Source organism: Cantharellus anzutake (assembly GCF_015039405.1).
Source record: "Cantharellus anzutake strain C23 chromosome Unknown EI90scaffold_8, whole genome shotgun sequence".
NCBI classification, from domain to species: Eukaryota; Fungi; Basidiomycota; class Agaricomycetes; order Cantharellales; family Hydnaceae; genus Cantharellus; species Cantharellus anzutake.
This window is the reverse complement of record NW_024066958.1, coordinates 1477236-1503341: the sequence shown is the minus strand read 5'-3', so window position 1 is coordinate 1503341 and position 26106 is coordinate 1477236. Positions and strand designations below refer to the sequence as shown.

Below are 26106 nucleotides of genomic sequence, written 5' to 3'. Positions count from 1 at the left end.
AACCCCATTACGAACATCATGTTCAGTGAACTCGGTTTCGTAATTAGTTACTTCGAAGCCATGTTTATCAAACTTCTTTGGCAGGTCGCTCAGTTTTGCCTCGGCAACCTCCTGAGCATTCCGTGCATCCTCGCTCAATGGAATAAAGCGACCGGAAAACTCGCCGGATATGGAGAACACTTGAACGGGATCAGAGAGATGCCCATACAATTCATAGAGTGACGACGACGGAGTGAACGGAAGGAATGATCGATAAAGATGCCAAGGATCACATTCGGGACTACGCCACAAAGTAGATCCGAAAGTTTCCTTCATCAGCTTCATTGTTTTGTGATTCTATCAAGTGATGTCATATCATTCAAGTACATGAAATATACGCGGGAACTCACTGAGAGTTCATCCAAACCAAGCCACCATCTCCAAACCATCAATCCGGACCACCGCTTAAAAACTGCCAAGAATGAAAAAAAGTTTTGTGTCAAGAGTTGTTCAAACTCTCTTTGCAATTCATTGGACTCCTCTGAAAAGAGTGATGAAGGATTCAAGTGGAAAAACAACCAGTCGAATGAATACTGGATGTGTTCGGGTAGCCTTTCCGCCGAAAAATTATCCCACTTCGTTCCATCTCCCAAAGGGAGTTCTGTGGGAATCCCAACCTCGTTCCTTTCAATGACACCATTCACAAGTCGAAGGAGTCGTAATCCAAGAAAACATCCACTTGGATCATCAATAAAGAACATCTTGTCTTCTTCCTCGCCGATAGGGTCTCCCCTGATAAATTCATTCGCCGTCGCATGATAGAATTCGACGTTTACATTGTTTGAAGAGACGTCAACCATCGAGCTGATAGGGTTCAGTATTGCATAGATCTCATCCTCCGTAATTCCCAAGAGATGCGACATGCTGTAAACACTGAGCAGACCCCGTGCAGCAATGATCATCCCAACTACTTGGCGATAATTCTCCACTACATGTGAAGGGATACTTGATAAGTCAGGCCTAAAGGCCCGTCGCACTATTCGCAAGTACTCCTCATTGAGATCTTTGGGCGCATCTTGGAGGTCGAGGAAGTATTGAAACTCTAATTTGAGGACAGAACCCCTTTGAGTCCGAAGCTGAACCTCCCGTATCCGGATCGAAGCCATCACAGGCAAACCACGGCAAGCCAGGGTGAAGGCATCAAAATTGTCCATCGATGGTTTCCACTGTGACTCCCCAATGCAACCCCTAAGCCCATCTGTTACCATAAGCCGGATCGTGTCGAAAGTCTCGTCTGGTGCAACCTTATCCATGTCTTCACGTGGGATGACACGGCCCCGATTCCGAGATTTATCCCAAGCCGAAACAACTTGAGATTCAGGACGAGAACTGACCAGTATGGAAAACGTTGAAGGCAGCTCCTCAAGCACAAGTACGAGGCTCATCAAAGTCCCAAGTGCCACTGAATCCCCACATTCATCTAAACCATCCAAGATGATGAAGCGTTTCTTGCCTGCAGACAATATGCCCTTGAGACTATTCATTGGCTCGAGAATCAAAGTCCTCATTTGCTTCTCCAGAGGAAGACTCAGAATCAACTCCGAATTCGGCTGTCGAAGGCATTTGACAAGCGAGACCTTGAAGTCCCCATTGAAGTTCGCAAGTTGACGTGCCAGTGTAGAAGGGAATTTCTCCAGAGAATCGAGGCCCGTCCCCTTTTGATTTTTGTCCCAAAAGAAGGAGGCTGCAAGAGTACCTTCCTTCTCAAGTATCGATGCGATGCTCATAGATACCGCGGTCTTCCCGGTTCCAGGAGACCCACGGAGCCATACGAATCGGTTTCCAGCCCCCTTCAGATGATTGAGAAGGGATGTTTGTATTTGAACTCGTGTGCTCGGAAGACACTCTGACTTGTTCTTCACGTAAGTTTGCTCGGCCGCAACTCGTGGAAGCTGCTCAAGCTTTGCTGAAAGATGTAGCGGTGATGAAAGATCCGAATATTGGAGAGAGCGAAATAACATACATTGCACCGATGCTTCAATTGTGCGAAGAAGCGTTAAAGTAGTTGCTTGCGTCTGTTGCAAAATGTACATTAGCCAGTCAAATCGAGGGCTTGGGAACTCCGATGGAGACGAACCGCAAACGAATTAAGGGCATCATTTATACACGCCTTCACACCGTTTATCCTCTTGGCAATTTCACGCGCTAAGAACATCCTCTTCACCCGATTTTGACTTTTGAGCAACTCCATCTCGTTTATCTGCTTTTTCAGGGCCCTATCATAGGATTCTTGGATTAGAAGAGCAGCGGTTGTGGGATTATGTGGACGAACAAGTGAAATCTTTTGATCAACTGAACCACCTCGCGAGGGATCTGGTCCGTCAACAGCTCGAGCGGCTGCAGAATGGTCACATAAGCTCTTTGGATGTCCTCATCCAATCCTTTGAGATCATCGTCGTTTCCACCGACAGTCTGCACAGATCATGCACAATGATACAAACATGAGATCGAGTGAATGATATGTCCTCTTCTATCATGGAAGAAAAATTAGCTAACCTCGTAAACCTGGAGCCACGTCAGAAGTAAATTCGGAATTGCGTCAAGACCCGGAACCGGGGCCAACTTAAGAGCTTCGGCTGCAGTTTGTAGAACTAGTGTTATGCCGCCAACGATTACTTTTTTTCGATCACTCTTTAAGCCGGCCGATGGCGTGATCGTGAGTTCCGATAGGCCAGAAACGTCGATACCCTCACAATCCAACTGTGCGTGATAACTGCTGGGCATGGCATGGGCCCCAGGCGCCTCGAGGAGATCATCAATATTGCCGGTAGGGGTGAGATGAGATGATAGCACTGTATTATCAGCGGATGGCTGGAGGAAGGGTGTGGATGGTCTCGACTGTTCAACAAGATCGGGAGTGCTCGGCTTGCTACGATTGGGAGAAAAATTTCCCCTGATCTTCCTTGATCTGCGGCCCGTGGAAGACGCTGATTCCTTTGGATCACTGCGGCGAGCACCGGAAGGTACAAGCTGAGCGGCCACTGCAGGCTCAAGATAAGAAGGTCCTGCTGGCACTCTGAACTGATTGCGGCGAGTGTTGTCGTGATCAGAGGATATATTGGGACCAGTGACATGGACCTGCGGAACAGGGGACTCCGAAGGGGTCAAGGGATGCGATGCTTGCGAAGATGAGCCGGGAGTGGGACGCTTTCCTTTGTTGCGGGGATGAATAATCTTGGATGTGTTTTTTTCAGACATTGCGCCGGTACGATAACTAGAGACGATGCTCGCTTGGAAGGGTGTGAACAGAGGACACTAATGCAACCGCCGCATGCACATGATGCGTATGGAAATGCTTTTGTAGAAGGAAGCTGAATGCCGAGGGTTTAATCATAAATCAATTGGTTGCACAGGACTCAATCAAGCAAGTGCTGCCGAACTTCGTTTGTGAAATTATAGAGAGTCGCAGCGTCCGGAAGTTCGCTTGGTGTATCGATATCCGCAGCTTAAACACTTCCGGGAATGGAGTATGGTAGGAGAACACATCAGCCGGGAGGCACGCGAAGGAGGCAGTGAATTGTAGATGAGCAACACCGTCATGTTTCATACATTCACCTAGTACAGCCAGACGCCCCGACAGCACAGCCCAGAGGATACCGACAACACCAACCAGATACTCTTACAACGGATTGACGATCTCCTCATGTACACCCAGATGTAGTTTGACGGGACAGCCGCACTCACTGAAGTAACAAAATAAAGTACAACAACAACGTGATTTGAGTATAAGAGAATTCCTTGGAGCTGAAAAACGGAGTGCTGTTGTTGTTTGGCGATGCAAATGCAGGGAATATCAAGTGGTTAGTGCATAAGGGGAGAGCGATGGTGACCAACACTTTTAGGGGCAAGGCTAGGTGGCAGTGCAGACACGTGTAATCATCGAACACTCATAATAACGGACGACCGGCATTATTGTGAGTATCCTGAAAAGACTTGTAAATGGCATGGTGTAAGTAGCATCCATACATGGAATTCCCGAAGTGTCTATTTAATATCACGAAGCCATAGAGACTGGAGTCCTGCCACCTAACCGAAATGGTTCTCCCAAGAGCCCTTTATGATGCGGACCATGGCGAACGAGCGTATAGACAAGTCCCGTATTTGCGCTGATGCGCGAGAGAGGCACAAAAGAAGCTCATTCGCACGCTGGCCATATTTACAGATTGAGTCCTCGCTCGGGTGAGAGTTCGATCATGGAGTATTTCGCGGCCGATTGAATGAGCACAGATCAAATTCAGAATCTGACGGCAGTAAAGTGTGAGGACTGGAAAGATGGTCAAGACAGGCGGGGAATCAGACGACATGGATGAGAAGAAATGCGAGATTGGCTTGTGTCGCACAAAGCTCGCAGAGCATGAAGTTGTACACGTCACCAATGGCGCGACACCACACACGTTAGAATTTGGCTGTCTCGATATCTGATATCGCACTCTAAACCTCGGGTATGCCACACCAATAAGCCGCGGGCATGGCAGTTTTACATAGGGAGAGCCGATGAAGATGAAAGTTATACACACTTGTGTCGCCAGCCAAACTGTAGCTATCCGCATCCACTACTTGTGGGCGCGAGCTTCATCGAAGAGTATGTGGCATGTCATTATCAAATCGAAATGGGACGATCGTTAGGCACGACGACACGGATGAAAGTGCTGATAATGACAACGCGACTAATGAGAACTCTAGACAGTGGCGGTATGCATGGACACGACTCCGGACTCACACTTAATCAATTACTATGTCAGAATTTAACTTTAACTACGAACAGACATGAATTCCCAGGAGGACTCATGCTAACGTCTCCAAAATGTGGGCCACAAAGGAAGATAGGATTATAAGTAATAGGATGTTATTGTTGCAGCAATTTGATATGAGAGTCTCCCGGAGAAACGCGTTGAGTTGGGGCTCATGGAGAATATGTACATACCAAACTAGCGCCTTGCATGGTCATCAAAATATCTAAAAACCACAAGTCCCATCGAGACGAACTACATTTTCAAGCCAACCAATGCCGCTCACACGTTTCAAATACAACCGCGGTCGATCTTCCAGTCCCTCGAAACGTGGGAACGAACCAAGAGGAATCTCAACCAACTCTTGGCGACGTCAGGCGCTTGATCAGCTGTAAAAGTCGAGTGGTGGATGCCAGAAGCCTTTGTGAATTTTGCATATAATACCAATCCTGGCGTTGACGGGACGAGACGTTAACTTGGAGCGTTTTCTTACATGACATCGTTATGTACGTACAACCATAACCATCAAGTACTCTCCAAAACAGTCAACCCAAGGAGGGGGACGTGCATTTTGAGGTACTAAACAACAACTTGGCTGATATCGACGACCACCGGGGTTCTCATTCGGCCCTGGAGCAGAAATCGAGTCCCGTCCTTGCTAGCCCGAGGAAAGTGATATGGGGAAGGTATGCTCTGATCCTGGAACACCAGGTCACCGTACCAGGGTTTATTCTCGCTGGAGGAAAGATACGCGTATGTAAAGGCTGGGCGGAACTTGGGTTGGACAATGAGTTCGACTTGTCCATTAAAGAAGACCAGTAAATTCGCGGAACCGATGTCATTGCGAAGAAATGGTATCCGCCCTATCGCTGAGGAGTGGGCAGAGGCTGTATCGCGCTCATTGGCTTTATCACGCTCTCCAGCCATAGTCTTTCTCTCCATGCTTGACGAGAGGTCATAAAAAGGGCGTTTCACCCAGGATTCGTCCGCGTCATGACTTGAATCTGGCTCGGAACTTTGTATATGGGCTGCACCCTCTTCCGGGGCCAAATGAACGGCGTGGGCGCCAAATATAGGCGTAGGAATGGGATATGAGAGGGGAAGAACATGACCGGGATTAAAAACCCAGAATGCAGAATTTTGCACATGATATTGAGCAACCAACTCAGATGTATCCGTTGACCAGACGAAAGCGCAGTTCGCATCGTAAGCACCTACATATCGGCCTCCAGGAGAGAATCCAACTGTGTGATGTTGAGGAGTAGATGAACGTTGAGGAGCAGTGGAAGGAGCCAAAGGAGATACAAGGAGCCGAATGGATGGTTCTCCTGAAAAATATAGGAGTGCGACATTTCTGTACCAATTCTCATCAAGAGTTCGAGGGACTCGGACAATAAAGTATCCATTTCTCGACAATGCGGTTATAGCAGGGTGATGACCACTAGGAAGAGCGCCACATGGCACCAAATGTGTGCCGTGACTGAGAACGGAGATGTTTCCATCAGTGTCCTCGGTGGCGATCTGAGCATTGGCACCTAGGATAAACTCTATCCAAACTGGATGGTTGAAAGAATCGGATTGGAAGCGAGAGATTGTATGCTGATGGTTGATGTCCGCAACTTCGATGGACCCATTTCCGAAACCGAGGGCGACATGAGAACCATCTTGAGATATCGCCGCACAGGTCACAACCCCATTACGAACATCATGTTCAGTGAACTCGGTTTCGTAATTAGTTACTTCGAAGCCATGTTTATCAAACTTCTTTGGCAGGTCGCTCAGTTTTGCCTCGGCAACCTCCTGAGCATTCCGTGCATCCTCGCTCAAAGGAATAAAGCGACCAGAAAACTCCCTGGATATGGTGAACACTTGAACTGGATCGGAGAGATGACCATACAGTTCATAGAGTGACGAGGTGAATGGAAGGAATGATCGATAAACATGCCAAAGATCGTATTCGGGACTACGCCACAAAAGAGATGCTACAGCTTCGTTCACCAGCTTCATTGATTTGCGATTCTATAGAGCATCGAGTGATGCAAACACATGAAATATGCGTAGAAACTCACGGAGAATTCATCCAAACCACGCCACCTTTCCCTAACCGCCGCTTTCATCCACCACTTAGAAATTGCTAAAAGTGGCAACAAGTTTTGTGTCAGGAGTCGTTCAAACTCTCTTTGCAATTCACTAGACTCTTCTGAAAAGAGTGACAAAGGATCCAAGTGGGAAAACAACCTGTTAAACGAATACTGGATGTGTTCAGGTAGCCTTTCCACCGAAAAATTATCCCACTTCTTTCTATCTCCCAAAGGGCGTTCAGTGGGAAACCCAACCTCGTTCCTTTGAATGACACCATTCACAAATCGAAGGAGTTGTAATCCAGGAAAATATCCGTTTGGATCATCGATAAAGAACACCTTGTCTTCTTCCTCGCCTATGGGGTTTCCCATGATAAATTCCTTCGCCGTCGCATGATAGAATCTGACATTTGCGTGGATGTCAATTATCGAGCTGATAGGATCCAGTATTGCATAGATCTCATCGTCCGAAATTCCCAAGAGATGCGACATGCTGTAAACACTAAGCGGATCTTGCGCAGCAATGACCATCCCAACTACTTGACGGTAATTCTTCACTACATGTGGAAGCATACTTGACGAGTCAGGCCTAAAGGCCCGTCGCATTATTCGCAAGTACTCCTCATTGAGATCCTTGGGTGCGTCTCGGAGGTTGAGAAGGTATTGAAACTCTAATTTGAGGACAGAACCTCTTTGAGTCCGAGACCGAACTTCCCGTATCCGGATCGAGGCCATGACAGGCAAACCACGGCAAGCCAGAGCGAAGGCATCAAGATCGTCCATCGATGGTTTCCACCGCGACTTTCTGATGCAGTCGTTAAGTCCATCCGTTACCATAAGCCGGATCGTGTCAAAAGTCTCATCTGTTGCAACCTTATCCATGTCTTCACATGGGATGACATGGCCCCGAGCCTGAGATTCATCCCAAGCTGAAACAACTTGAGGTTCAGGACGAGAACTGACCAGTATGGAAAACGCTGAAGGCAGCTCGTCAAGCACAAGTACAAGGTTCATTAGAGTCCCAAGTGCCACTGGATCTCCACATTCATCTAAACCATCCAAGACGATGGCGAAGCGTTTTTCACCTACAGACAATATGCCCTTGAGATCATTCATCGGCTCAAGAATCAAAGTCCTCATTTGGTCCTCCAGAAGAAGACTCAGAACCAACTCCGAATTCGGCTCTCGAAGGCGTTTGACGAGCGAGACCTTGAAGTCTCCATTGAAGATCGCAAGTTGACGTGCCAGTGTAGAAGGGAACTTCTCCAGAGAATCGAGGCCCGTCCCTCTTTGATTTTTGTCCCAAAAGAAAGAGGCTGCAAGAGTGCCTTCCTTCTCAAGCATCGATGCGATGCTCATAGATACCGCCGTCTTCCCGGTTCCCGGAGACCCACGGAGCCAGACAAATCGATTTCCGGCCCCCTTCAGATGATTGAGAAGGGATGTTTGTATTTGGACTCGTGTACTTGGAAAACACTTTGACTTGCTCTTCACGTAGGTGTGCTCGGCCGCAACCCGTGGAAGCTGCTCAAGTTTTGCTGAAAGATTGTAGCATTGATGAAAGAGCCCAATATTGGAAAGAGCGAAATAACATACATTTCACCGATGCTTCAATTGTGCGAAGTAGCGTTAAAGTAGTTGCCTGCGTCTATTGCACAGCGCATATCAGTCAGTCAAATTAACGGCTTGGGAGCTCTGATGAAGACGAACTGCAAACGAGTTAAGGGCGTCATTTATACATGCCTTCACACCGTTTATCCTCTTGACAATTTCACGCGCTAAGAACATTCTCTTCACCCGATTTTGACTTTTGAGCAACTCGATCTCGTTTATCTGCTTTTTCAGAGCCCTGCCGATAGGATTCCCGGATTAAAAGAGCAGCGGTTGTGGGAGTATGTGAACCTACAAGTGAAATCTTTTAATTAACTGAACTACCTCGCGAGGGATTTGATCCGTTGACAGCTCGAGTGGCTGCAGAATGGTGACATAAGCCCTTTGAATGTCGTTATTCAATCCTTGAAGATCATCATCGTTCCCACCAACAGTCTGCGCACATGAGATCGAGGGAATGATATGTCCTCTTCTATCACGGAAACAGAAAGACTAGCTAACCTCGTAAACCTGAAGCCACGTTAGAAGTAAACTCGGAATTGCGTCAAGACCCGGAACCGGGGCCAACTTAAGAGCCTCGGCTGCAGTTTGCAGAACCAGCGTTATCGCGCCAATGATTACGTTTTTTCGATCACTCCCTAAGCTAGCCGATGGTGTGATCGTGAGTTTAGATAGGCCAGAAACGCTGATACCCTCACAGTCCAACTGTGCGTGAACGTTCGGGTGGCTGCGGGGCGTGGCATGCATCCCAGATGCCTCAAGAAGGTCATCAATATTTCCGGTAGGGGTGAGAGGAGATGAAGGAAGCACTGTATCATCAGCGGATGGTCGGAGGGAGGGTGTGGATGGTCTCGACTGTTCAACAAGATCGGGAGTGCTAGGCTTGCTACGATTTGGAGTAAATTTTCGGCCGATCTTCCTCGATCTGCGGCCCGTGGAAGACGCTGGTTCCCTTGGATCGCTGCGGTGACCGCCGGAAGCCTGTACAGTCTGAGCAGCTACTGCAGGCTCGAGACAAGAAGGCCCTGCCGGCACTCTGAACTGATCGCGGTGGGTGTTGTCATGATCAGAGGATATCTCGGGACCAGTGACATGCGGAACAGGGGACTCCGAAGGGGTCAAGGGACGTGATGTTTGCGAAGATGAGCCGGGAGCGAGACGCTTTCCTTTGTTGCGAGGACGAATAATCTTGAGTGTATTTTTTTCAGACATTGCGCCAGTGCGGTAACTGGAGATGATGCTCGTGTGGAAGGGTGAACAGGGGACACTGGTAGTGAATTTGCGCGCCGCATGCACATGATGTGTATGAAAATGCTAGAAGGAAGCTGGATGAATCATAAATCAATTGGTTACACAGGACTCAATATGTAAAGCAAGTACTCCTGTCGAACTTCGTTTGGGAAATTGCAGAGCCGCAATGTCCGACTCGGTTTATTGACACGCACTTTCCCACTTCACAGGCCCCTACTGCGTAGAGACACCTGACATGCGTAGCGTGTGCTCTTTAAACACTTTTAGACATGAAATATGGCAGAAGGGCGCGGTTGAGAGGATTCCTTGGAGCTGCAAAACGGAGTGTTGTTGCTGTTCGGCGATACAAATGCAGGGCATCTCAACTGGTTAGTGCATAGCGCGAGAGGTGGAGAGTGCGATGGTGACCAACATCATGGTTGAGACATCTTGAGGCAGTTCGAAGTTAAGGTTAGGTGGCAGACTCCAGGCACTGATTGTTGATTGCGGGTTCACGCCGAGTCCATTCATCATCCTGACGGAAACGCTTGTAACAAAGGATGACAGGCATTGTGGGCATCCCGAAAAAACTTGTGAGCGTGTAAATGACTTGGTTTAAGCAGCGTCCATTCCCGACGAAAGTGCCACCGAAGAAATTCTTCCAGGGGCCCTTTATGCTGCGGTCCATGGCGGACGAGCACAAAGTCCCGTATCTGCACTGACGCGCGAGAAAGGCACGAAAGAAGCCCACTCGCATGCACGCTGGTCATTTTCGAACTAAACCGCTTATTCTCTGATCCTAGTGGTCAATCGCTTACCATGCATGACACAATATTAGTTTGAGGGCCAACGCTTGTCATTAGCTGATGACCTTTGATGAGATATGATGTAATCTTGTTATTTCGGACAAATAAGTTCCGAACCGAGTGTTGAAACATCTGAAAGAATCAAGGGCTCACTCAGTTTTCTTCCCATCATCGTGATATCGGAGCAGTGGTGGTCGCTCCTCACCCAACAACGCAGCTACTGAGAATGCAGGGTTGGGCACGGTGGAATTGTGCTAGCATTGCCAGTTAAAGTCAGTAGTTCGTTAGTTCGCCCATTTGCTCCCAGATATTCATCGTATGTCGACGAGCCTTCGGCTAGTCATGCCACCCGGCCACGCCGCGACCTCTGAAGTAGCTAATCCCAGGCTCACTTGATTGACGCACGACAGACAACACAATCAGAAATACATGCGATCCTGTACAACACAACTCCCCCACCGCCTTGTGAATCCATGGCATAGAGATATAGGGGCAGGAGACTGCAAAAAACTTATTCTTGGTATAAGACGAAATGTTGGACTAGCGATGTTGTCGCTCAGTCCGCTATGCGTGAACTAAATGTATATTAGAGTAATCACTAGCGATGTTGTCGCTGGTGTACGAATATTAGATACACGTTTTATGGACGATGAACAAGAGATAACCAACACACCTCAGTCCCGTTGTACGTGAACTGAGGAAAGGTTGGGTTGTGAAAAATTGTTCTTTTATAGTCAGGCGCTATGAATGCGCACTGACTTTGGCACGGACGCCACCAAGAAAGGCAATAGGTGTAAATCTAAACGCCACACGACTCAACATCACCAAACGTGAGTTGGTCATAGCGAACACCATAATACCAAGAATTCTAACACTTGGACCTTCAGACGATTGCTCTTTTTTCGTTTTCGTTTCCTATCATCTTTGTCCCCCCGCAGAGGCAGGTGAGTCGCCAATTCTTTTCCATCAGTAGCCGCAGGCTCGTCATAATTAGAACCCGAAGAAGAGTCCGCGCAAAAACCCCATCGTTCTGGGAACTGTGGAAGGACCGTCTGCACCCGGGGAGCCAACGGAATTCGCGATAGCACGCTTCTTAGCGCGAGACTCGCCCGCAGCACTGCCGAACACATATTTACACTTAAGAGGAATCTTCCGCTACAGCTGAATTAGAGGGTAGTGCCCCCAGGTACGGGATGTTCTCAATGAGCCAGTGAGAATGATCGGCGGGATCTCGCATTCATTTAACCTGCCCATCGAAGTTGGAACCTGCGCCAGAAGCTCGAATTTGAGCTTTTCGTGGTAAAATGACGAACATGGAACAAAGTGACCATCGGAGAAAGAGCCTTACACTGTAAGCTCCAACATTTAAACTAGATGCACAAGCATTACCTGCCATTCACGATCGTGTCCAAAATGTGCAGTAGCCAGGCAATTTTCCATGTCATCATTCTCGACTGTCGCAGCGTCGATGATCATAAAGCTTCAGGTCCCGAAGTGGGGGAAACATGAGCCACGGCGTCTTCTTGAGCATAGGAGGCGGGGCGTAGACAGACATTCCTGGTCACCCACCGGACCCTTAAAGGTCCAACCACCACGGGCACACCCTCACTTCATGAGATGACCTTTGAGGCAAGGTTATATTTCAGTATCATGCGAGAGCAGAACTACGTGGAATAGAAAACCCCAAGCCCAGAGTCTTCATATGGAAATGATCCATAATACGCACAAATCCGACAATTCCGGGAGAAGAAACCAGGTTATGAACTGAGAGCAAGATGCACTGGATGTGGAGTCGTAGAATCAATGAATCACATCCTGTTCGAGTGCCCCCACAACAGAGGAAGGGAAATCTGGCAAGCCATCGAGGAAATGTGCACGAAAAGAATGGCCCCAAGACATGAACACCTCTCATGTAATGGCCACGCCGCTACCCAAACTAAAGGACGAAAACAACATGGTGATCTCGGGCGCCTCCAAGCTACTAACAATTCTAATCTCCGAGGGAAGCTGGCTGGTCTGGATACTTAGCTTCGCAACGCGCGACGCCGTGCTCCTGTTTGCCTGAGCGCTGTTTGCAGACGAGTGCAATCATTGTGGTTGAAGACGCATCAGAATAAGAAAGCGAGAAATGGTTCACGCATGCTGCATGACGTAATTCTACCCATCGGCAGTCTGCGTCCACTCATTTCCGTAGGATAGCGATGGCCAGAGGGCGCAAGGTAGAATCATGTCCATGGGGAATCTTTCCCGGGATGCTTATGAAGTTGAGTTAGCAGAGAGGCAAGGACAGGGGAGGGCCCGCTCAGGAGAATGATGGCAAGCCAAAGTATCACGATCGAGAAAAGTTTGTTGTCGAGAAGACGAACGAAAGGTTTGAGATTTATTATAAAGTAAGGCGCACTGTGTGAATGAGCAATGGATGGATTGGCTGATTTAGTTTTTCCCTTGCAGATCCAACAGATTATACCTGAATGGGAATGGGGCGCGTTCATGAGCTCATTGAGAGAACCACTTCCTACCACTTTCAGACTGACTGGGAACCGAACGTACGTGGCAGCCGTGTGTTAAACAAGTGATTCAGATCGAATGGTTACATAGGACAGCACGCGAGCTTAACGATGTGATTAGACAAACATACGTTCCTCAGTTGACTGGTATCACCTGGGAAGATCAGCCTGTCCCTGCGCCCACTCAGCTTCCTTGGTGCATCTTCACTAAGTTATAAGCACCTGTTACTCGGAAATTCTGACAAAGTGCTTCTTAGGTATCCCGATCGTTTCGCCTGGCAGCTGAATGTCACGAAAGCTGTAGTCCGCAAGTCCCCTGAATTCAGGAAGTTTCAAAACTTTCTTGTTTACGAAACTCAGTCGGTATGTGAGGAAGTTGGTTTGCCCGCGGGTAGGGTTTGTCTGAATGATTGTACATAGGGTAACATATCAAGGCAGGAAGCTGTCAGCATGATTCCACCCTTCTTCTCGACGTCGAGCCGCATCATACTGTAAGGATTTAGAGGGATCACTGACTCAAAGTCCCGACTAATGAAGCTTTAGGTCCTCGATATGTGTGCGGCACCTGGTTCCAAGGTGCGTCCTTTTGCTAGAAACAGCGTTGTGTGATTGTTGATTTGTTGAATATTTAGACTGCCCAATTGCTGGAAGCACTCCATTCCGGCACGGACATGCCTTCTGGAGTCGTCATCGCTAACGATAGTGACAACAAAAGGTCGCACATGCTCGTGCATCAGTCCTCCCGCTTGCCGTCGCCTTCTTTGATGGTCACCAACTTGGATGCCTCACTATTCCCATCTTTAAAGCTACCCCCTTCGTCATCCCGACTAAAAGCCCAAAAAGACCCTGCCTTCGGCACTATCCCAACTCTCGGGAAAGGGAAAGGTAGAGCGAACGTATTGCTCTTCGACAGAATACTATGTGACGTACCATGTAGTGGGGATGGGACCATAAGAAAGAATTTGCAGATTTGGAATGGGTGGCAGACTAATAATGCAATGGGGCTTCACGTGTATGTCGAGACTTTGTGTTTCGAACGTCGCGATCCCACTGATCTCTAACCTAGCCTTCAGCTGAGAATTTTACTTCGGGGCATGCGGCTCCTCGCTCCTTCCGGCCGCCTTGTGTACTCGACCTGTTCACTGAATCCAATTGAGAACGAAGCAGTCTTGGCAGCAGCGCTAAATCAATATCCTGGCGAGTTCGAGATTCTAGACGTCTCGTTATGGCTCCCAGGACTCGAACGCAGACCGGGAATGCTTCAATGGAATGTCGCCATTGATAAGAGCCTGACTAATTTCGCAAAAACTTGGGAGGAATATCAAGCATACTGGACTGATGAGGAGAAGGCCAAAGGGCACGCAAAGCACTCGCAAACGATGTTTACCCCCCCGAATGCGAAGGATTTGGGATTACAAAATTGGTTAGTACTTTTTGTCCTTGGGAGGATTCCAGAGACTCCCACTGATAGTGATTCGTAAATTACCAGTATCAGGATATATCCTCACCTCCAGGATTCTGGGGGGTTCTTTGTAGCTATCCTTGCGAGGAAGAATGCATCGGCAGGAGATTCGCTTCTAAATCCCAATCCGCTCAAACGAACAGTTAGCAACTTATCCACCGTAGTGGCTGTCGATAGCCAGAAAAAAGCCAAGACTGCTGGGATTCCCTCAGTATTGGGGGTTGAACTCCAGCCGATTGCGTTACCGGAGCCACCTCTGCAGGGAGAGGAAGTGGATGTTGAGTTCGATGAAATCCTGCCTGAAGTCGGCGTAGACACCCTTAGGGAACCCGTCAGAATGATAGGGGATGACGGGGAAGAAAAGGCCACCAAGCCCAATGATGGTGGGAGAAGTTTCAACGAGGTGCCTTACACGTATTTACAAGCAGACAACGAACACATACAAAAATGCCTGTGAGTCTCCTTTACTTAGATTGAATAACACTATCTACTACTCACCATTCCATCTCTTTAGTTCCGTCACACACATCAACCCCTCAATCTTCCCTTCCTCCCAACTCTTCGCGAGAAGCGCTACCGCTGAGCTAGCATCTGAGCGACCGAAGTCGTTGTACTTTTCCAACGCTTTAGTGAAGGATATCATCGAGAATAATGACTACAAACGATTGAGGCTTATCAACGCTGGCGTCAAGCTATTTGTGCGACAGGAAGTTGGTTCTCGAGCAAGTGAGAAGGATGGTGAAGATGGACAGACGAAAAGTCCATATCGATTCGTCAGCGACGGCATCCAGACCGTTTTGCCATTCGTCGACGAGACGGAAGGGAGTGTGGATGCGGGATTAAAGGAGCTTGAGGCTATGCTTCGGAGCTATTATCCACTGATCAATAGCTATGACGAGGAGTTTCGCGAACGTGTTAAATCCAAAGGTTATTACAGGGCATCTGGTGGCTCAATGATGAGACTCATCTCCTGCTCAGCAACAGGCAGCTATCTTGTCCGATTTCTCCCAGGCGAATGGTCAGGTCATTCGTGAGTGTATTCGCATCTTAACATTTGTTCCTTTCTTCATTTCCGTCCAGTCTTCGTCACCCACTGCTGCTTCCTTTGTGGATCTCGCCGAAGTCAACAGCGCTCATGGCTGATAAACATACAAAAAGGTGTGATGCTTCGTCGATCCTTGTTTTGTGTATCGATCGATTCTTACTGAACAGTTCTTATTGTTCGTGTTTTTTTTTGTCCGTAGCGCATTGTGCCTGCGCGTGTTTGGAGAAGATTTCACCCCATTCGGAAAGGAGGAACAACTCAAGAAACAAAAGAAAAGCGAGGGTAAGACTATTCAAGCTGTGGCTTCAGCCGAAGATGTTGGCGACGAGACCATCTCGGTAAATGAGGACAGGAATGGAGAAAATTGACATGGCGGCGAGTTCACTTAAGAATCGACAAATTACCAATCAACGCTCACAATGGCAACTCCTAATTAATAGAAACGTATAGGTACATGCGCCTCGCATTGAAGTAGATCTTGAACTGGCACAGTAAATGGGAAGATAGACTCTACATTATGGATGGTCTTCATATGGCATTGTGATTTGCGATGGAGCTGGGGATGCAATGCGTAACGCCGATTAATATGGGGTTGTTCGTGTAGAAGTAGAGGCTGGGACTACGTTCTATGGAGCGAAAATGTCGGTGCTGTCCGTCGTCATTACCAACTCCTCGTCATCCTCGGGTGGTCGAGAATTGAAAACAAGTCGGATGGTTCCCGTAAGGTAAAACTTCCTGACCCTGCTCCGGCCTGGTTTCGATTTGGCTGGCAGCGATGACAAAGCTGGTCCCGTTGATAATGCCTGGGCGGGCACCATGTTGTTCGTATCCTCTACCTCCATGTCAACGGGGAACACACTTGTGGAAGTCTCGGCCGAGGTCCCTTCTAGCTGAACGTGACCAGAAGGACTTTCTATCGCATCGGAAGCTCTCGGGTTGCGGCGTGGAGCGGGAAAGGCCCGGCAAGCAAAATGCAGTTGGGCGGCGTACCGGATTGTATCCTGTAACGGTTGTCCGCTGGGCGGTGTAGAGACCCCATTCCGTTCGGTGTCCTTGTCAGTTGGGACTGGTGACGAGCGCTTTACCCGTGTGCACCAAACTTGCCGGCGAATCATTTGAGTTCCAGATTTCTTTATGGAAGTGAAGTCGTATGAAATGGTGAACATCTTAATTAGGGTCCCCATTTCGTTGGAAATGATTAGCTGAATCTGACCCTTCGACGAAGGGAGGAGGTAATCGCCGACAGTAGGATCATTGGAGGTCTCTGCGGAGCTGTTTGTTTCATTTTGCTCCCGAAGGTGTTCTGAGACGTCTATGGTAGCGGTGTAAGGCCCAGTTATGTCGTACCATATCGAGTGGAATATGAGTTGGAGGGGTTTGGGCTTTGCTTTATGCTTGGTTGCTTCAAGAGAAGCAGAAGCTGAAAGATGAAGTTTGAATGTGGTTGTATGGTTGCTTGAAGAGGCTATGCGTCCGTTGAGAAGCGAGGTGAGGTAGGAGCCGGTCAGCGGAGGAGAAGAAGATATATAGGAGGCATCGAGAAGGCCAGCAGAGTGGTGACGATGATGGCCGGGAAGAAAAGCGGTCCTTCGATGGGGTGATGCATTTTCGTGTGACTCGTCGGTCGCGGTGTCGTCTAATTCGGATGGATCGAAGGAACGTGCAAGCGGGGAGCCACGGCGTACCAAGGAACTGGATCGCGAAATAGACCTGGCGGGAGTGCTGGTTGGAATGTCGTGTATGGGGATCGCTGCACTCATTGCAGGAGCTCGCAATTGGTTTGGGGCGAAGAGTTATGTAAGTTAGGCACAGTGACATCCCGGAACCGTGACTCGCAGGTTTCCAGCGTCAGTTCCCACGCTTTCTCTCTCGGAACCGCATTAACTCGCTCGTGACTTGTATAAAACACATACCCAAGCAGTCTCAAATTACGCACAAATGCCCAAACGAAGCTCATCAGGCTACTTGTCCGTCCCTTCAAAGAAGCGGAGGCGCCTTGCAGGGGATTTTGCTGCGTTCAACCCAGAGTATGACGTTGCGAACTCCCAAGCCCCCGCCACGGACTCCATTATCAATGCGACTTCAGTGTCAACTCGTCCACCCCAGAGAAGGCGCGCTGCGACGCCTTCTTTAGCTAGCCTAGCGTCGAAACGCTTTGCCTTCTATTTCTCAACACTCTTAGGGAGTGAAGAAAACCAGAGGCATGCCGCACAGTATCTGCGAATCCTCCCAGACACCATTCTCGCGCGCCTCGTTGATGATTTGAAGAAGTACCGACCCACATTCATGAGCAACGGATTTATTTCTGCCGTCCGTTGGTTCAACTTGTCCCACACAACCTCATCAAGGCTAATACGAAATTGCCTGCAATTTAGTATTTTCTTAGGCCGCCCTCCGTCGCACTGGATAGCACTTTGACGGGCGTGAACAAACACACAATAACGGGCATTCAAAGGGCCGGAAGCCAGCTTACTTCACTTAGTTTGCGCGGTTTCGACAAGTTTTCTGACGCGACTTTCGCGTCTATTTTTCCAAGTTTGCCATGCTTAGAGACGTTAGTCTTGAAGTCGGTGTCTAACTCCTTTCCTCTACCCCATGATCGAACTCATTTTGTGCACGCTTGCCAGGGGGTGCACTAAAGTCGGCGAGCGAACGGTTGGTGCTATCACAAAATCGTGTCATCAGCTCCGTGTTGTAAATTTGAATCACACGACGCCCACCGCTGCATCTCTTGGTCGATTACTTGTCTCGTGTAAGAAACTGGAAGTGTTTAAGATTGCTGCAGTTCCTAAAATTGCAAGTGATTTGCCGAATCGGTTCTTGATATATGATGACTGGCGGCTTTTTCAGACTCCTCAGTTTCTTGCCTCCCTCGCTAGAAGCGAACCGGGCATTGTTTCAACCTGTCTCACATCTTTAAAGCTCCGTTACATCGCGACTCCGGATCTTCCACTCATTTCACTGTTAGGGCATTTTCCAGCCCTTCGTCGATTGGACGCATCATTCACTAAAGTGACGTCATTGTCTCCCAGTCGCTTTTTAGAGCATCCAATTCGGCCGCTTTCGCTACCGGATTTGGAGAAGTTGAACTTGACAGCGATCCCGTTGAAACCCGGATCTGCAGGCTTGGTGCATTTCGTTGCCAACTTTCCTTCCCTTCGTACGTTATCGATTGGTGGAATAGGGGGCCAGGAAAACCCTACTATCTTGAGGGATCGTGATCTCGCGCTCCTTACCTCACGACTCTCCGGTGAATCCAGTAACGCGTGGCCACCTGTACGCGTTCCGTTAGAGAACGTGAATCTGGCGGGGAATAGCCGCCTTGAGGGGCCAGCCTTGCAGTATTTCGTGAGGAAGCTTGGACGATACTGTCGAGTACGTGGACAGTCGACCTGCAATCTCAGTCTGACGAATAGGTAACTGCAGGAACTCAACCTTGCATCTCTTAAGGGAGTTACGTCTGATACCTTAGAAGGACTGTTGCCTCAGCCGGATACTCCACCCCCTCATGCACGGATCGCTAGCGAAAATGATGCCTATCCGGAAGAATGGGATGACAACACCTCATGCCTCGAACATCTGAATTTGGCCAGTACATCTGTAGATGACGGAGCAGTCCCGTTCATCTCGTCTTGCAGACGGCTGAGGTCCCTCAACATATCAAAGACGAAGATATCTAGTGAGATTACAGCCCCCCGACTTTGCTTGGTGTGACTAACTGCTTTCCGCAGGCGATGCCTTGAAGGAAATCATTGATGCATGCCCACTTTTGAACACTTTGGATCTCACCTCTTGCAGGGGGATACCACTCATGGATCGTCGAAGATTCTTTGGGGTGAGACATGAAAATTGTTCTGCGCTTTTATCTGGGAACTCATCGGTGCTTAAATCTGAGTATAGATTTGGCAGGAGGATCGAGGGTCCTAAGAACGTTGAAAAGTTTTGATATCTTCTGACCGGAAATGCGATAACCACGTAACAAAGACTCATCACTAATTCACTTCGCGTTGATGCCGCAATATAACCAAGTTATATTTGCCGTAAACTAGTGAAGGTGCTGTGGGTGAATGTCTTGCGCGCGGTGTAACACAACCTCCTACCGTACGCAGGTAGCTGCATATTCGATCCCAGAAACACGACGCTATTGGGGGTGGCGTTGGTGTGAGGCTGCATACCGGCGAGCCAGACAGGTGCCTTGATGAACAAGAGGCGGCATGGCAGTTCCCCTTCCCCACCGAAGGGGCGGGGCCGCGAAGGCCACCATCCCGAAAGCTACCAATGCGAGTGGCCGAATGAAGCACAGGGAGGAGTGAAATTAGGATGTGGTAAGTGCAATCGAGCCTCACGGACTTGAGGTCCTGACTTTGACAATGCTGTAATACCGGATGTGCGATTCATCTCACCGATGTTTCAATGCACATCGCATGTGCCCCTGTTTGCATGTGTGGACACCAACGCCCAACAGACGGATCCAGAGTCCAGCCAATAATATTGTTACATTCTTATTATATAAGGTGGTCATGACCGCATTGTTATCGGTGTTAAGGTCAGATAAGGACCTTCATTGACGGGAGAACGATCATGGCCGTAGTACGTTCCCTTCCAAACACCATAGGCTTGCCACTAACCAAGAGCACCGTAGCGTATCGTCCTGCTCTGACATTTCCTCCGTTTTCTGACGAGTTGTTGGGCATCATTATCAGGATTTCATAACGCAGGGTATCGGTGCTTTTCTGGGAAACGGTGAGTGTTCGATGGGACCTCTAGTTGGAAGAATCCCTTGCTCAGATTTTCATTCAACACACAGACGAGGAGGCCCGACCTTCATGTAAGGTTTAGAACACCCTTATCTCGTCTTTACTTTGAACCCTTATCTTCCTGAACCAGATGATCATACGAGTGCTGTCTCTACAGCTCAAACCAATTCCAGAAATTCGGGAGACACGGGACTATTCTCAGCCGCATTGCACTTCGTGAAGGGTCAATCGACGGTTTGTCATTGCAGCTGAGTGGTGCCCACTGTGCTGGCTAACATCCAACAGGACGAACACAAACAACCTCTAGACGAGGATGCTGTAAAAGAAACTCATAATCAAGCGTATGGCCAGAAGAGTGCTTCTCTCGACGCGTCCTCCCTTGGCTCTGCCGCCGCCGTTCAAGCTTTGAAGGTCTTTACTGGAGGTGGTGGAAGCGGATCTTCGCAATCTCAACTGGTCGGATTCGCTATGAGCGAGGCTGCCAATTTGTTCGATTCTCAAGGGTCTAATGAAGGAAGCAAGCAAGATGCTGTCAACAGTGCTGCTTTAACAGTCTCGAAGTTTCTTTTTCAGGTACATCATTGTTTGATTTTTCGACCCTTCGATCAGACCTTTTAACATTATCGTCTCTGTAGGCGAAATTGAAGAGTACGTTGGGTATTGGGGGCGGTGGGGTTGAAGGGTCCGTCGTCAACCTTGTAAGTTAAAACGACTAACGTACGTTATCCGCGGTAACTCAAGACTCTTCAAGGCTGCAAAGTTTCTTTGAGTTCAAATCTCGATTGCTCGACTCAAATTAATTCTCACTATGTACTTCGTATGACACAATAACTCTCGATCTATCACAATCAGCGTGTCCTTTATAGGCCACTGAATGCAAAGTTTGACGTAGCCCTCGTTATCCAGAAAGAGTATCAAGCTAGTGTGGGATGTACATTCGTATTACAGAATGCAAAAGCAGGCAAGGACCGGTTCGGATAACAAATAGGAAGAACCTGAAGCTTGTAACATTTGGAGTGGGTATCATATATCCGACGTGACAACAACAGGAATGTGCGCATGCGCCAAGGAAAAGAAGACAAGATGAGAGCACACAGACAAGTCGAGAGAGCAGCGTAAACATGGCAGGGCAGTGCGTAAACGTGGACATGGGCATGGAGCCAGTGGGCATGAGAACATACAGTGGAATTTGAAAAATCCGAAAAGTGAAAAACAATGGTAGGAGGCAACCGCAGAATTGGAATAGAAAAGTAGAAAAGTTGGAATATTTCCAAGTACAAGAAAGAGGAGCATGAAGCAATCAAAAAGGCAAGTGGATGCTAAATTATACGTGAGGGTAGATCGGCAAAGGGTGAGGAGATATCGCATATATCTATGTAACAAATCCGCAAAAGATCCACAGCTGGCGATCAGTGGCCAAGGGCAGACAGCGAGACGAAGCGGCGTGGAGTGACAAGGCAGTGCGCGCGCCCAGCAATCAAGAAAAAGAGTCACGATCGCAGAGAGTAACCAAAGAGCGGAGAGGAATTAAACCGGATCAATGCTAAGGGGGGCAACGAAATGGATCCAGTATCGGGCCAGAATCGAATCGAATCGGCAGGGAAATGCGAAGCTGGGTATATAGCATCAAAGGAATCCAAGCACGAGACCATGGCGGTCACCGCAGAGATAACGACACTCTTGAACCTTTCTTTTTCCGTTTTCCGAGTTTCGTTCGCGGGGAGAGTCCAGACTTCACTCAATAACCTCAAACCGACTCCTTTTCACGCTCCTCATATCATCATCTTCTCGTTCCCTCTTCAGAACGGAGGGCGAAGGAACGGTGCCCATATCAGCCGCCATTGCCATCCCATCCAACGGTGCGCTCATCCCCCCCATACCTAACGAACCATAATCCATCTCACCGGGAATTGCATCGAGCACATCACTCGTCATCCCAATTAACTTCTGCAGCATGCCCGGGTATTGCTGAGGATCAATACCGAGTCCTTCGAGTGGATTAATTTGTCCCGTACCCATCACGGCGCTGTGTGGAGCAATGTGTGAAAGACTGTTTGTGGTGGTAAGCGTGGCGATCGGGAGAGAGGGCTGTACGGTCTCTTGAGGAGTAGAGGCAGCCATGATGGCGGACGGAGATGGGGGAGATGAGGTGAAGCCAGGAGGTACAGTGAGCGTTGCAGAGATGACAGTCTCATTATCGCTAAGCGAGCGAGGAATGCTCGTCGTAAGATTCTTGATTAGCTTGAGATGCGTCAAGTGTTTCTAGAGGCAGAAGCGTCATTTTGCACTGCAACCCAGTCATTCCAAGTTGACACTTACATCAAGGATATGTGTCAATCCGTCACGAGTGAAGGGCTTGGGAAGAATATCGTTCATACCTAAACGAGCCCCCTCTGCTCAGCCACCACCACCGGAGGGACGGAAAGAAAACGAGGGAGTGAAAAATTCCTCCTTCGCTCTACGTACCGCTCGAATAATATGTCATGATCTCAGACGGCTTCGAGTTACTCGTCATCGAGATAATCGGCGTCATATGATCGAACTGTCTGATCAAGCTTGTCGCCGAAATACCATCCAACTTGGGCATAACGATGTCCTTGGCAAAAAACATCAATCCACCAAATTCGAGCAACCAAGAGACACTGCAACTCACCATCAACACGAGATCATACTTCTCCAAATTCATCTTGTTCACGGCACCAATCCCATCCACAGCAACGTCAATTGTGCATCCGCTCACCTGCAAGAACTTGCTACTCAGCCTCCTGCTCACCAAGTCGTCCTCTACCAGTAACACCCTAGGAGGAACAGCCCATCCAGGCACATACGTACTCCTCCGTACTCTCAACGTATTCTTCTTGTCTTTACCACTAGATGACGTCGGAGATTTCGTGACGGGTGAAGTAGACGACGCTGGACGCGTGGAACGAGGTGGCGGGGGTGGTTGTGTGGGGTAGGTGTGATCCAAATTAACGATCGGACGGGGATCCGTCGAGCTGAGCGAGGGAGGTGAAGCAGGAGGGATAATAGGCGACCCAGAACGCATCGGCACATCAACATTTGCCGCACCAGGTCCATAGTTCCACTCTGGCCTTGGACCTGAACCTGATGCCGCCAAGCCATTCACGGTGGGTGGAACGGCAGAGGTGCGAAGGGGAACAGGCGTGTCGCTTGGGACTTCGATAATCCGATTACTATCCTTACTTGGGGGGAAGGCGTCTCATACGACGCGCGCGGGACGAGATGGCCAAGCGTCAGGACGGACAAACCTGCATGATCGGAAGGAGACGGATATCTCTGAAGTTCCATATTGATATCACCGCTCGTCATTGCGGTTCCTGGATCAATACCGGGCGGCGGGCCATAACCAAGCGGTCCCCCAACTTGAGTTTGAGGAGCAAAAACGCCTCCACTAGGTACGTGAGATCCAGCCTGCGCTTGCTCAGCGGTGCCGTTAACTAGAGGAGCCACACCTGGTGGGGGATGGGGTGGGGGTGCATACATGCCCATCGGATTGACGCTAACCATCTTCGGGACAGGCTGGGTCGCAGCTCGAGCTTTTTGAAGCTCGGTCAATCTCTGCATAGCTGCCTCCTCGGAGAGCCCTACGAGCATTGGAGGCTGTTGTGGTGGTACGGCCTGAGGAACCGACCCATCCCCAACCATTGGACCCGCTGTGATCTGTCTAGGGCTCGTCCTTCCGAAAGTCATCCCAGCTTCTTGCGCCCTCCGAGACATCTCATTCATCGAATCGAATGCAACCTGAGCAATTTCCTGCTCCGTGTAGTTCGCAAGCATGATCCCTTTCGCTTCCTCACCATGAACGAAATGGGGCTGATAGACATACTGCTGCCCTTCGTCGGCAATAGGGGCACCCCCAACGGGAGCTGTGGGAGCTGGAGCTGGAGCCCCACCATTCATGGGATTCGTGTTCCTCACTGACCATCGCGTGTCACCAAAAATGGGGTCATGCGGTTGTCAGCTGAATCAGTCAAAAAAGTGTCAAAACTCACTGTGTTGCCCTTGGACGAAATAACCCAGTAATTGTTGCAGTACTCCGTCCTGATGATTAGCATTCCGTCGAAGATCGCCAAGCTCGTTAAGAGTGACTCGATGCTTGGTCATCAAATCATCATGCACCCGAGCCAAGTCCTCATACCTCCTCGACAACTCATCGAACCTTGCCTCGAGTGAGCTGAAACGTCTGTTGAAGGCATCATGCACATCTTGGATCTGTTGAGCGACGAGGTGCGGATTCGAGAGCGGCGCCAGCTCCGGCGAGGCTGGGACGACTGAAGCATTGACGGAAGATATGGAAGGAAGGTTCGCCCCTCCCGGCGAAGGTGCTGAAGACGGTGAGACCGCGGACATGGGGGCCGATGTACCGACCGAAGCACCTTTGCCGGCAGACGAGCCAGTTGGCTTACGGCCATTAGGGACTTTGCGCTTGATGTTCTCTAGGGCAGCAGGATTATTCGCCTGAAAATCTGGATGTTGAAACGTCCAGCTCTGAACAAAAAAAAAATTCCGAAGATATTCCCGCAAGTGTATTGGATTGAATATTTCAGCGGTGAGCAGTCAAAAGGAGGACTTGGACCCTGACACTGACCTGCATGTCCGGGTTAGGGTCCTCGACGATGTTCTTGATCTTGTGAAAATCATACTTGTTGAGCTGTCTGACGAAGGAGGCGAAGTTGGAGTGCTTGAACATGCGAGGGAGGATAATGCGCGTGAATTCATTCATGTCTTTGACAATGAAGCAGTCGCCAGTGGGACCCCAGGAGACGACATCCTCATCCTGGTTATCTTCCAGCATTCTATTGGAGGAGAGATGGGCGGATCTGCGATCAATGACCGACAGCTGCTACTGACCTATATAGCTTCTTTACGAAATCGCTGGTGGGAGGCATTCCGTCGTCGTTATCTCGATCAGGGAGGGGTCGTTTTTCTCTAAGCACTGGAGGGGCTGCCGTAGACGAAGAAGTATGATGCGCGGGGAGTGCTCGTAAAGAGTGCTGCTGCTGGGGCTCATGCTTCACGTACTGCTGGGGCTGAGGGAATTTCGGGTGCTGCTGCGTCTGTGATTGAGACGGCGGCGGCGGGGGAGGTTGGTGTTGGTGCGATGCCCTCTGTTTGGTGTCTAGACGTGGCGGGGGCTGCCGGGAAAGGAGAGGAGGGGAGTCGTTGATCGGCAGGCGAGCAGATGGCGGAGGTTGAATGGGCAGATGGTGGTGCGATGAAGATTGAGGGTGATGATCCCAGCGCTGCTGGTGATGAGGAGCGTGAACTAAGTGACTGAGATGGTGGTGGTAAGTCGGGGAATGTTGTACAGGTGAAGTGGGAGAGTAGGAAGGCTGAAGAGGGGGGGGAGGAGGGGGAGGAGGAGGTCGGGATGTCGGGGGCGGGAGATGTCGATGATGGCTGTGATGATGAGCCTCCATCAGCGTTTAGAATTGTATCCTAATGTCCAGAACGCCGATGAATGACAAGTGTATAGGGCGCTGTCGTCGAGAGATGAAAAGCCCCTTTGAGTCTGGACCGCGACGATTAACGGGAGTCTAGACAAGTAACAACAACTGAGGGAAAACTCACACAAGTGGCGATTACTTAAGCAGCCATCACGGCAACGTACACATGGCCCGCAGCCACAAGGACATCCACAAAAACCACCAAAAAATTACCCTCTGTGTCACATTCCAGTCCTCACCTCTGACGCCCAAAGCCTTATCAGACGCCGTCTCTAACGGTTATCCCCTCATTGTATCTTCCCCTCTCATAGGAACAATTGATAATAAATCGCTTCCCTTTCCACTCCATATTCTTCGCTTTATATATATA

The 26106-nt window shown here is 49.2% G+C and overlaps 10 protein-coding genes across 10 annotated transcripts; 3 read left to right on the top strand and 7 right to left on the bottom strand.

Annotated features, from left to right (window-relative positions):
* Nucleotides 1-1445: 1445 nt before the first annotated feature.
* Nucleotides 1446-1808, bottom strand: EI90DRAFT_2886103 (uncharacterized protein; the record flags this gene model as incomplete). Its single annotated transcript, XM_039053962.1, has 1 exon — nt 1446-1808. A coding segment is annotated over one exon (363 nt), but the record flags the coding sequence as incomplete, so codon positions are not given.
* On the bottom strand, nt 1654-3244 carry EI90DRAFT_2566512 (uncharacterized protein). The gene is made up of 6 exons (XM_039053248.1): nt 2733-3244; nt 2536-2670; nt 2312-2451; nt 2117-2255; nt 2005-2054; nt 1654-1954 (listed from the first exon to the last, which is right to left on the bottom strand). The coding sequence occupies exons 1-6, from the start codon at nt 3111-3113 to the stop codon at nt 1936-1938; spliced, it is 864 nt and encodes a 287-aa protein (XP_038920501.1). The 5' UTR covers nt 3114-3244; the 3' UTR covers nt 1654-1935.
* A 2020-nt stretch (nt 3245-5264) lies between these two features.
* Nucleotides 5265-6366, bottom strand: EI90DRAFT_3042248 (uncharacterized protein). Its single transcript, XM_039059166.1, has 2 exons — nt 5826-6366; nt 5265-5784 (listed from the first exon to the last, which is right to left on the bottom strand). The coding sequence occupies exons 1-2, from the start codon at nt 5972-5974 to the stop codon at nt 5349-5351; spliced, it is 585 nt and encodes a 194-aa protein (XP_038920500.1). The 5' UTR covers nt 5975-6366; the 3' UTR covers nt 5265-5348.
* Nucleotides 6367-7891: 1525 nt separating this feature from the next.
* EI90DRAFT_2882947 (uncharacterized protein) lies at nt 7892-8254 on the bottom strand (the record flags this gene model as incomplete). Its single annotated transcript, XM_039053934.1, has 1 exon — nt 7892-8254. A coding segment is annotated over one exon (363 nt), but the record flags the coding sequence as incomplete, so codon positions are not given.
* A 619-nt stretch (nt 8255-8873) lies between these two features.
* On the bottom strand, nt 8874-9938 carry EI90DRAFT_2566434 (uncharacterized protein). Its single transcript, XM_039053247.1, has 4 exons — nt 9907-9938; nt 9160-9786; nt 8963-9104; nt 8874-8896 (listed from the first exon to the last, which is right to left on the bottom strand). Exons 2-3 carry the CDS (start codon nt 9671-9673, stop codon nt 9100-9102), a joined length of 519 nt encoding a protein of 172 aa, XP_038920498.1. The 5' UTR covers nt 9674-9786; nt 9907-9938; the 3' UTR covers nt 8874-8896; nt 8963-9099.
* A 2760-nt stretch (nt 9939-12698) lies between these two features.
* EI90DRAFT_3151988 (S-adenosyl-L-methionine-dependent methyltransferase) lies at nt 12699-16075 on the top strand (the record flags this gene model as incomplete). The annotated part of the gene is made up of 14 exons (XM_039065760.1): nt 12699-12716; nt 12771-12887; nt 12949-13043; nt 13096-13200; nt 13262-13367; nt 13439-13495; nt 13548-13580; nt 13637-14016; nt 14071-14427; nt 14494-14919; nt 14981-15393; nt 15445-15496; nt 15547-15624; nt 15679-16075. The coding sequence occupies 14 exons, from the start codon at nt 12699-12701 to the stop codon at nt 15851-15853; spliced, it is 2412 nt and encodes an 803-aa protein (XP_038920497.1). The 3' UTR covers nt 15854-16075.
* EI90DRAFT_3042231 (uncharacterized protein) lies at nt 15951-17347 on the bottom strand. Its single transcript, XM_039059165.1, has one exon. The coding sequence runs from the start codon at nt 17269-17271 to the stop codon at nt 16138-16140; it is 1134 nt and encodes a 377-aa protein (XP_038920496.1). The 5' UTR covers nt 17272-17347; the 3' UTR covers nt 15951-16137.
* Nucleotides 17348-17372: 25 nt separating this feature from the next.
* Nucleotides 17373-19475, top strand: EI90DRAFT_2563380 (uncharacterized protein). Its single transcript, XM_039053243.1, has 5 exons — nt 17373-17821; nt 17887-18077; nt 18139-18886; nt 18938-19346; nt 19412-19475. Exons 1-4 carry the CDS (start codon nt 17450-17452, stop codon nt 19223-19225), a joined length of 1599 nt encoding a protein of 532 aa, XP_038920495.1. The 5' UTR covers nt 17373-17449; the 3' UTR covers nt 19226-19346; nt 19412-19475.
* Nucleotides 19476-19705: 230 nt separating this feature from the next.
* On the top strand, nt 19706-21202 carry EI90DRAFT_2561759 (uncharacterized protein). Its single transcript, XM_039053240.1, has 9 exons — nt 19706-19836; nt 19977-20098; nt 20230-20254; nt 20319-20339; nt 20399-20491; nt 20576-20841; nt 20904-20966; nt 21020-21085; nt 21161-21202. Exons 2-8 carry the CDS (start codon nt 20093-20095, stop codon nt 21035-21037), a joined length of 492 nt encoding a protein of 163 aa, XP_038920494.1. The 5' UTR covers nt 19706-19836; nt 19977-20092; the 3' UTR covers nt 21038-21085; nt 21161-21202.
* A 648-nt stretch (nt 21203-21850) lies between these two features.
* Nucleotides 21851-26039, bottom strand: EI90DRAFT_3151985 (uncharacterized protein). Its single transcript, XM_039065759.1, has 9 exons — nt 25861-26039; nt 25141-25801; nt 24878-25085; nt 24282-24777; nt 23534-24206; nt 22922-23471; nt 22735-22864; nt 22588-22646; nt 21851-22530 (listed from the first exon to the last, which is right to left on the bottom strand). Exons 2-9 carry the CDS (start codon nt 25707-25709, stop codon nt 22003-22005), a joined length of 3213 nt encoding a protein of 1070 aa, XP_038920493.1. The 5' UTR covers nt 25710-25801; nt 25861-26039; the 3' UTR covers nt 21851-22002.
* Nucleotides 26040-26106: the final 67 nt, after the last annotated feature.

What these genes read in the sequence shown, in the direction of transcription:
- EI90DRAFT_2561759 (XM_039053240.1), top strand. An exon ending in CGGTGCTTTTCTGGGAAACG is followed by an intron (nt 20,255 to 20,318) that starts GTGAGTGTTCGA and finishes TTCAACACACAG; the next exon opens with ACGAGGAGGCCCGACCTTCA. An exon ending in TCTCGAAGTTTCTTTTTCAG is followed by an intron (nt 20,842 to 20,903) that starts GTACATCATTGT and finishes TCGTCTCTGTAG; the next exon opens with GCGAAATTGAAGAGTACGTT.
- EI90DRAFT_2563380 (XM_039053243.1), top strand. Translation starts at nt 17,450, where the DNA reads ATGCCCAAACGAAGCTCATCAGGCTACTTGTCCGTCCCTTCAAAGAAG. An exon ending in GCAACGGATTTATTTCTGCC is followed by an intron (nt 17,822 to 17,886) that starts GTCCGTTGGTTC and finishes CCTGCAATTTAG; the next exon opens with TATTTTCTTAGGCCGCCCTC. An exon ending in TTAGAGACGTTAGTCTTGAA is followed by an intron (nt 18,078 to 18,138) that starts GTCGGTGTCTAA and finishes CACGCTTGCCAG; the next exon opens with GGGGTGCACTAAAGTCGGCG.
- EI90DRAFT_3042248 (XM_039059166.1), bottom strand. Translation starts at nt 5,974, where the DNA reads ATGCGAACTGCGCTTTCGTCTGGTCAACGGATACATCTGAGTTGGTTG. An exon ending in CTATATTTGGCGCCCACGCC is followed by an intron (nt 5,785 to 5,825) that starts GTTCATTTGGCC and finishes CCATATACAAAG; the next exon opens with TTCCGAGCCAGATTCAAGTC.
- EI90DRAFT_2566512 (XM_039053248.1), bottom strand. Translation starts at nt 3,113, where the DNA reads ATGTCACTGGTCCCAATATATCCTCTGATCACGACAACACTCGCCGCA. An exon ending in TTATCACGCACAGTTGGATT is followed by an intron (nt 2,671 to 2,732) that starts GTGAGGGTATCG and finishes GCCGGCTTAAAG; the next exon opens with AGTGATCGAAAAAAAGTAAT. An exon ending in TTGATCAAAAGATTTCACTT is followed by an intron (nt 2,256 to 2,311) that starts GTTCGTCCACAT and finishes ATCCTATGATAG; the next exon opens with GGCCCTGAAAAAGCAGATAA.
- EI90DRAFT_3151985 (XM_039065759.1), bottom strand. Translation starts at nt 25,709, where the DNA reads ATGGAGGCTCATCATCACAGCCATCATCGACATCTCCCGCCCCCGACA. An exon ending in CCTTCCGATCATGCAGGTTT is followed by an intron (nt 23,472 to 23,533) that starts GTCCGTCCTGAC and finishes CTTCCCCCCAAG; the next exon opens with TAAGGATAGTAATCGGATTA. An exon ending in AGTATGATCTCGTGTTGATG is followed by an intron (nt 22,865 to 22,921) that starts GTGAGTTGCAGT and finishes TTTTTTGCCAAG; the next exon opens with GACATCGTTATGCCCAAGTT.
- EI90DRAFT_3042231 (XM_039059165.1), bottom strand. Translation starts at nt 17,271, where the DNA reads ATGAGTGCAGCGATCCCCATACACGACATTCCAACCAGCACTCCCGCC.
- EI90DRAFT_2566434 (XM_039053247.1), bottom strand. Translation starts at nt 9,673, where the DNA reads ATGTCTGAAAAAAATACACTCAAGATTATTCGTCCTCGCAACAAAGGA.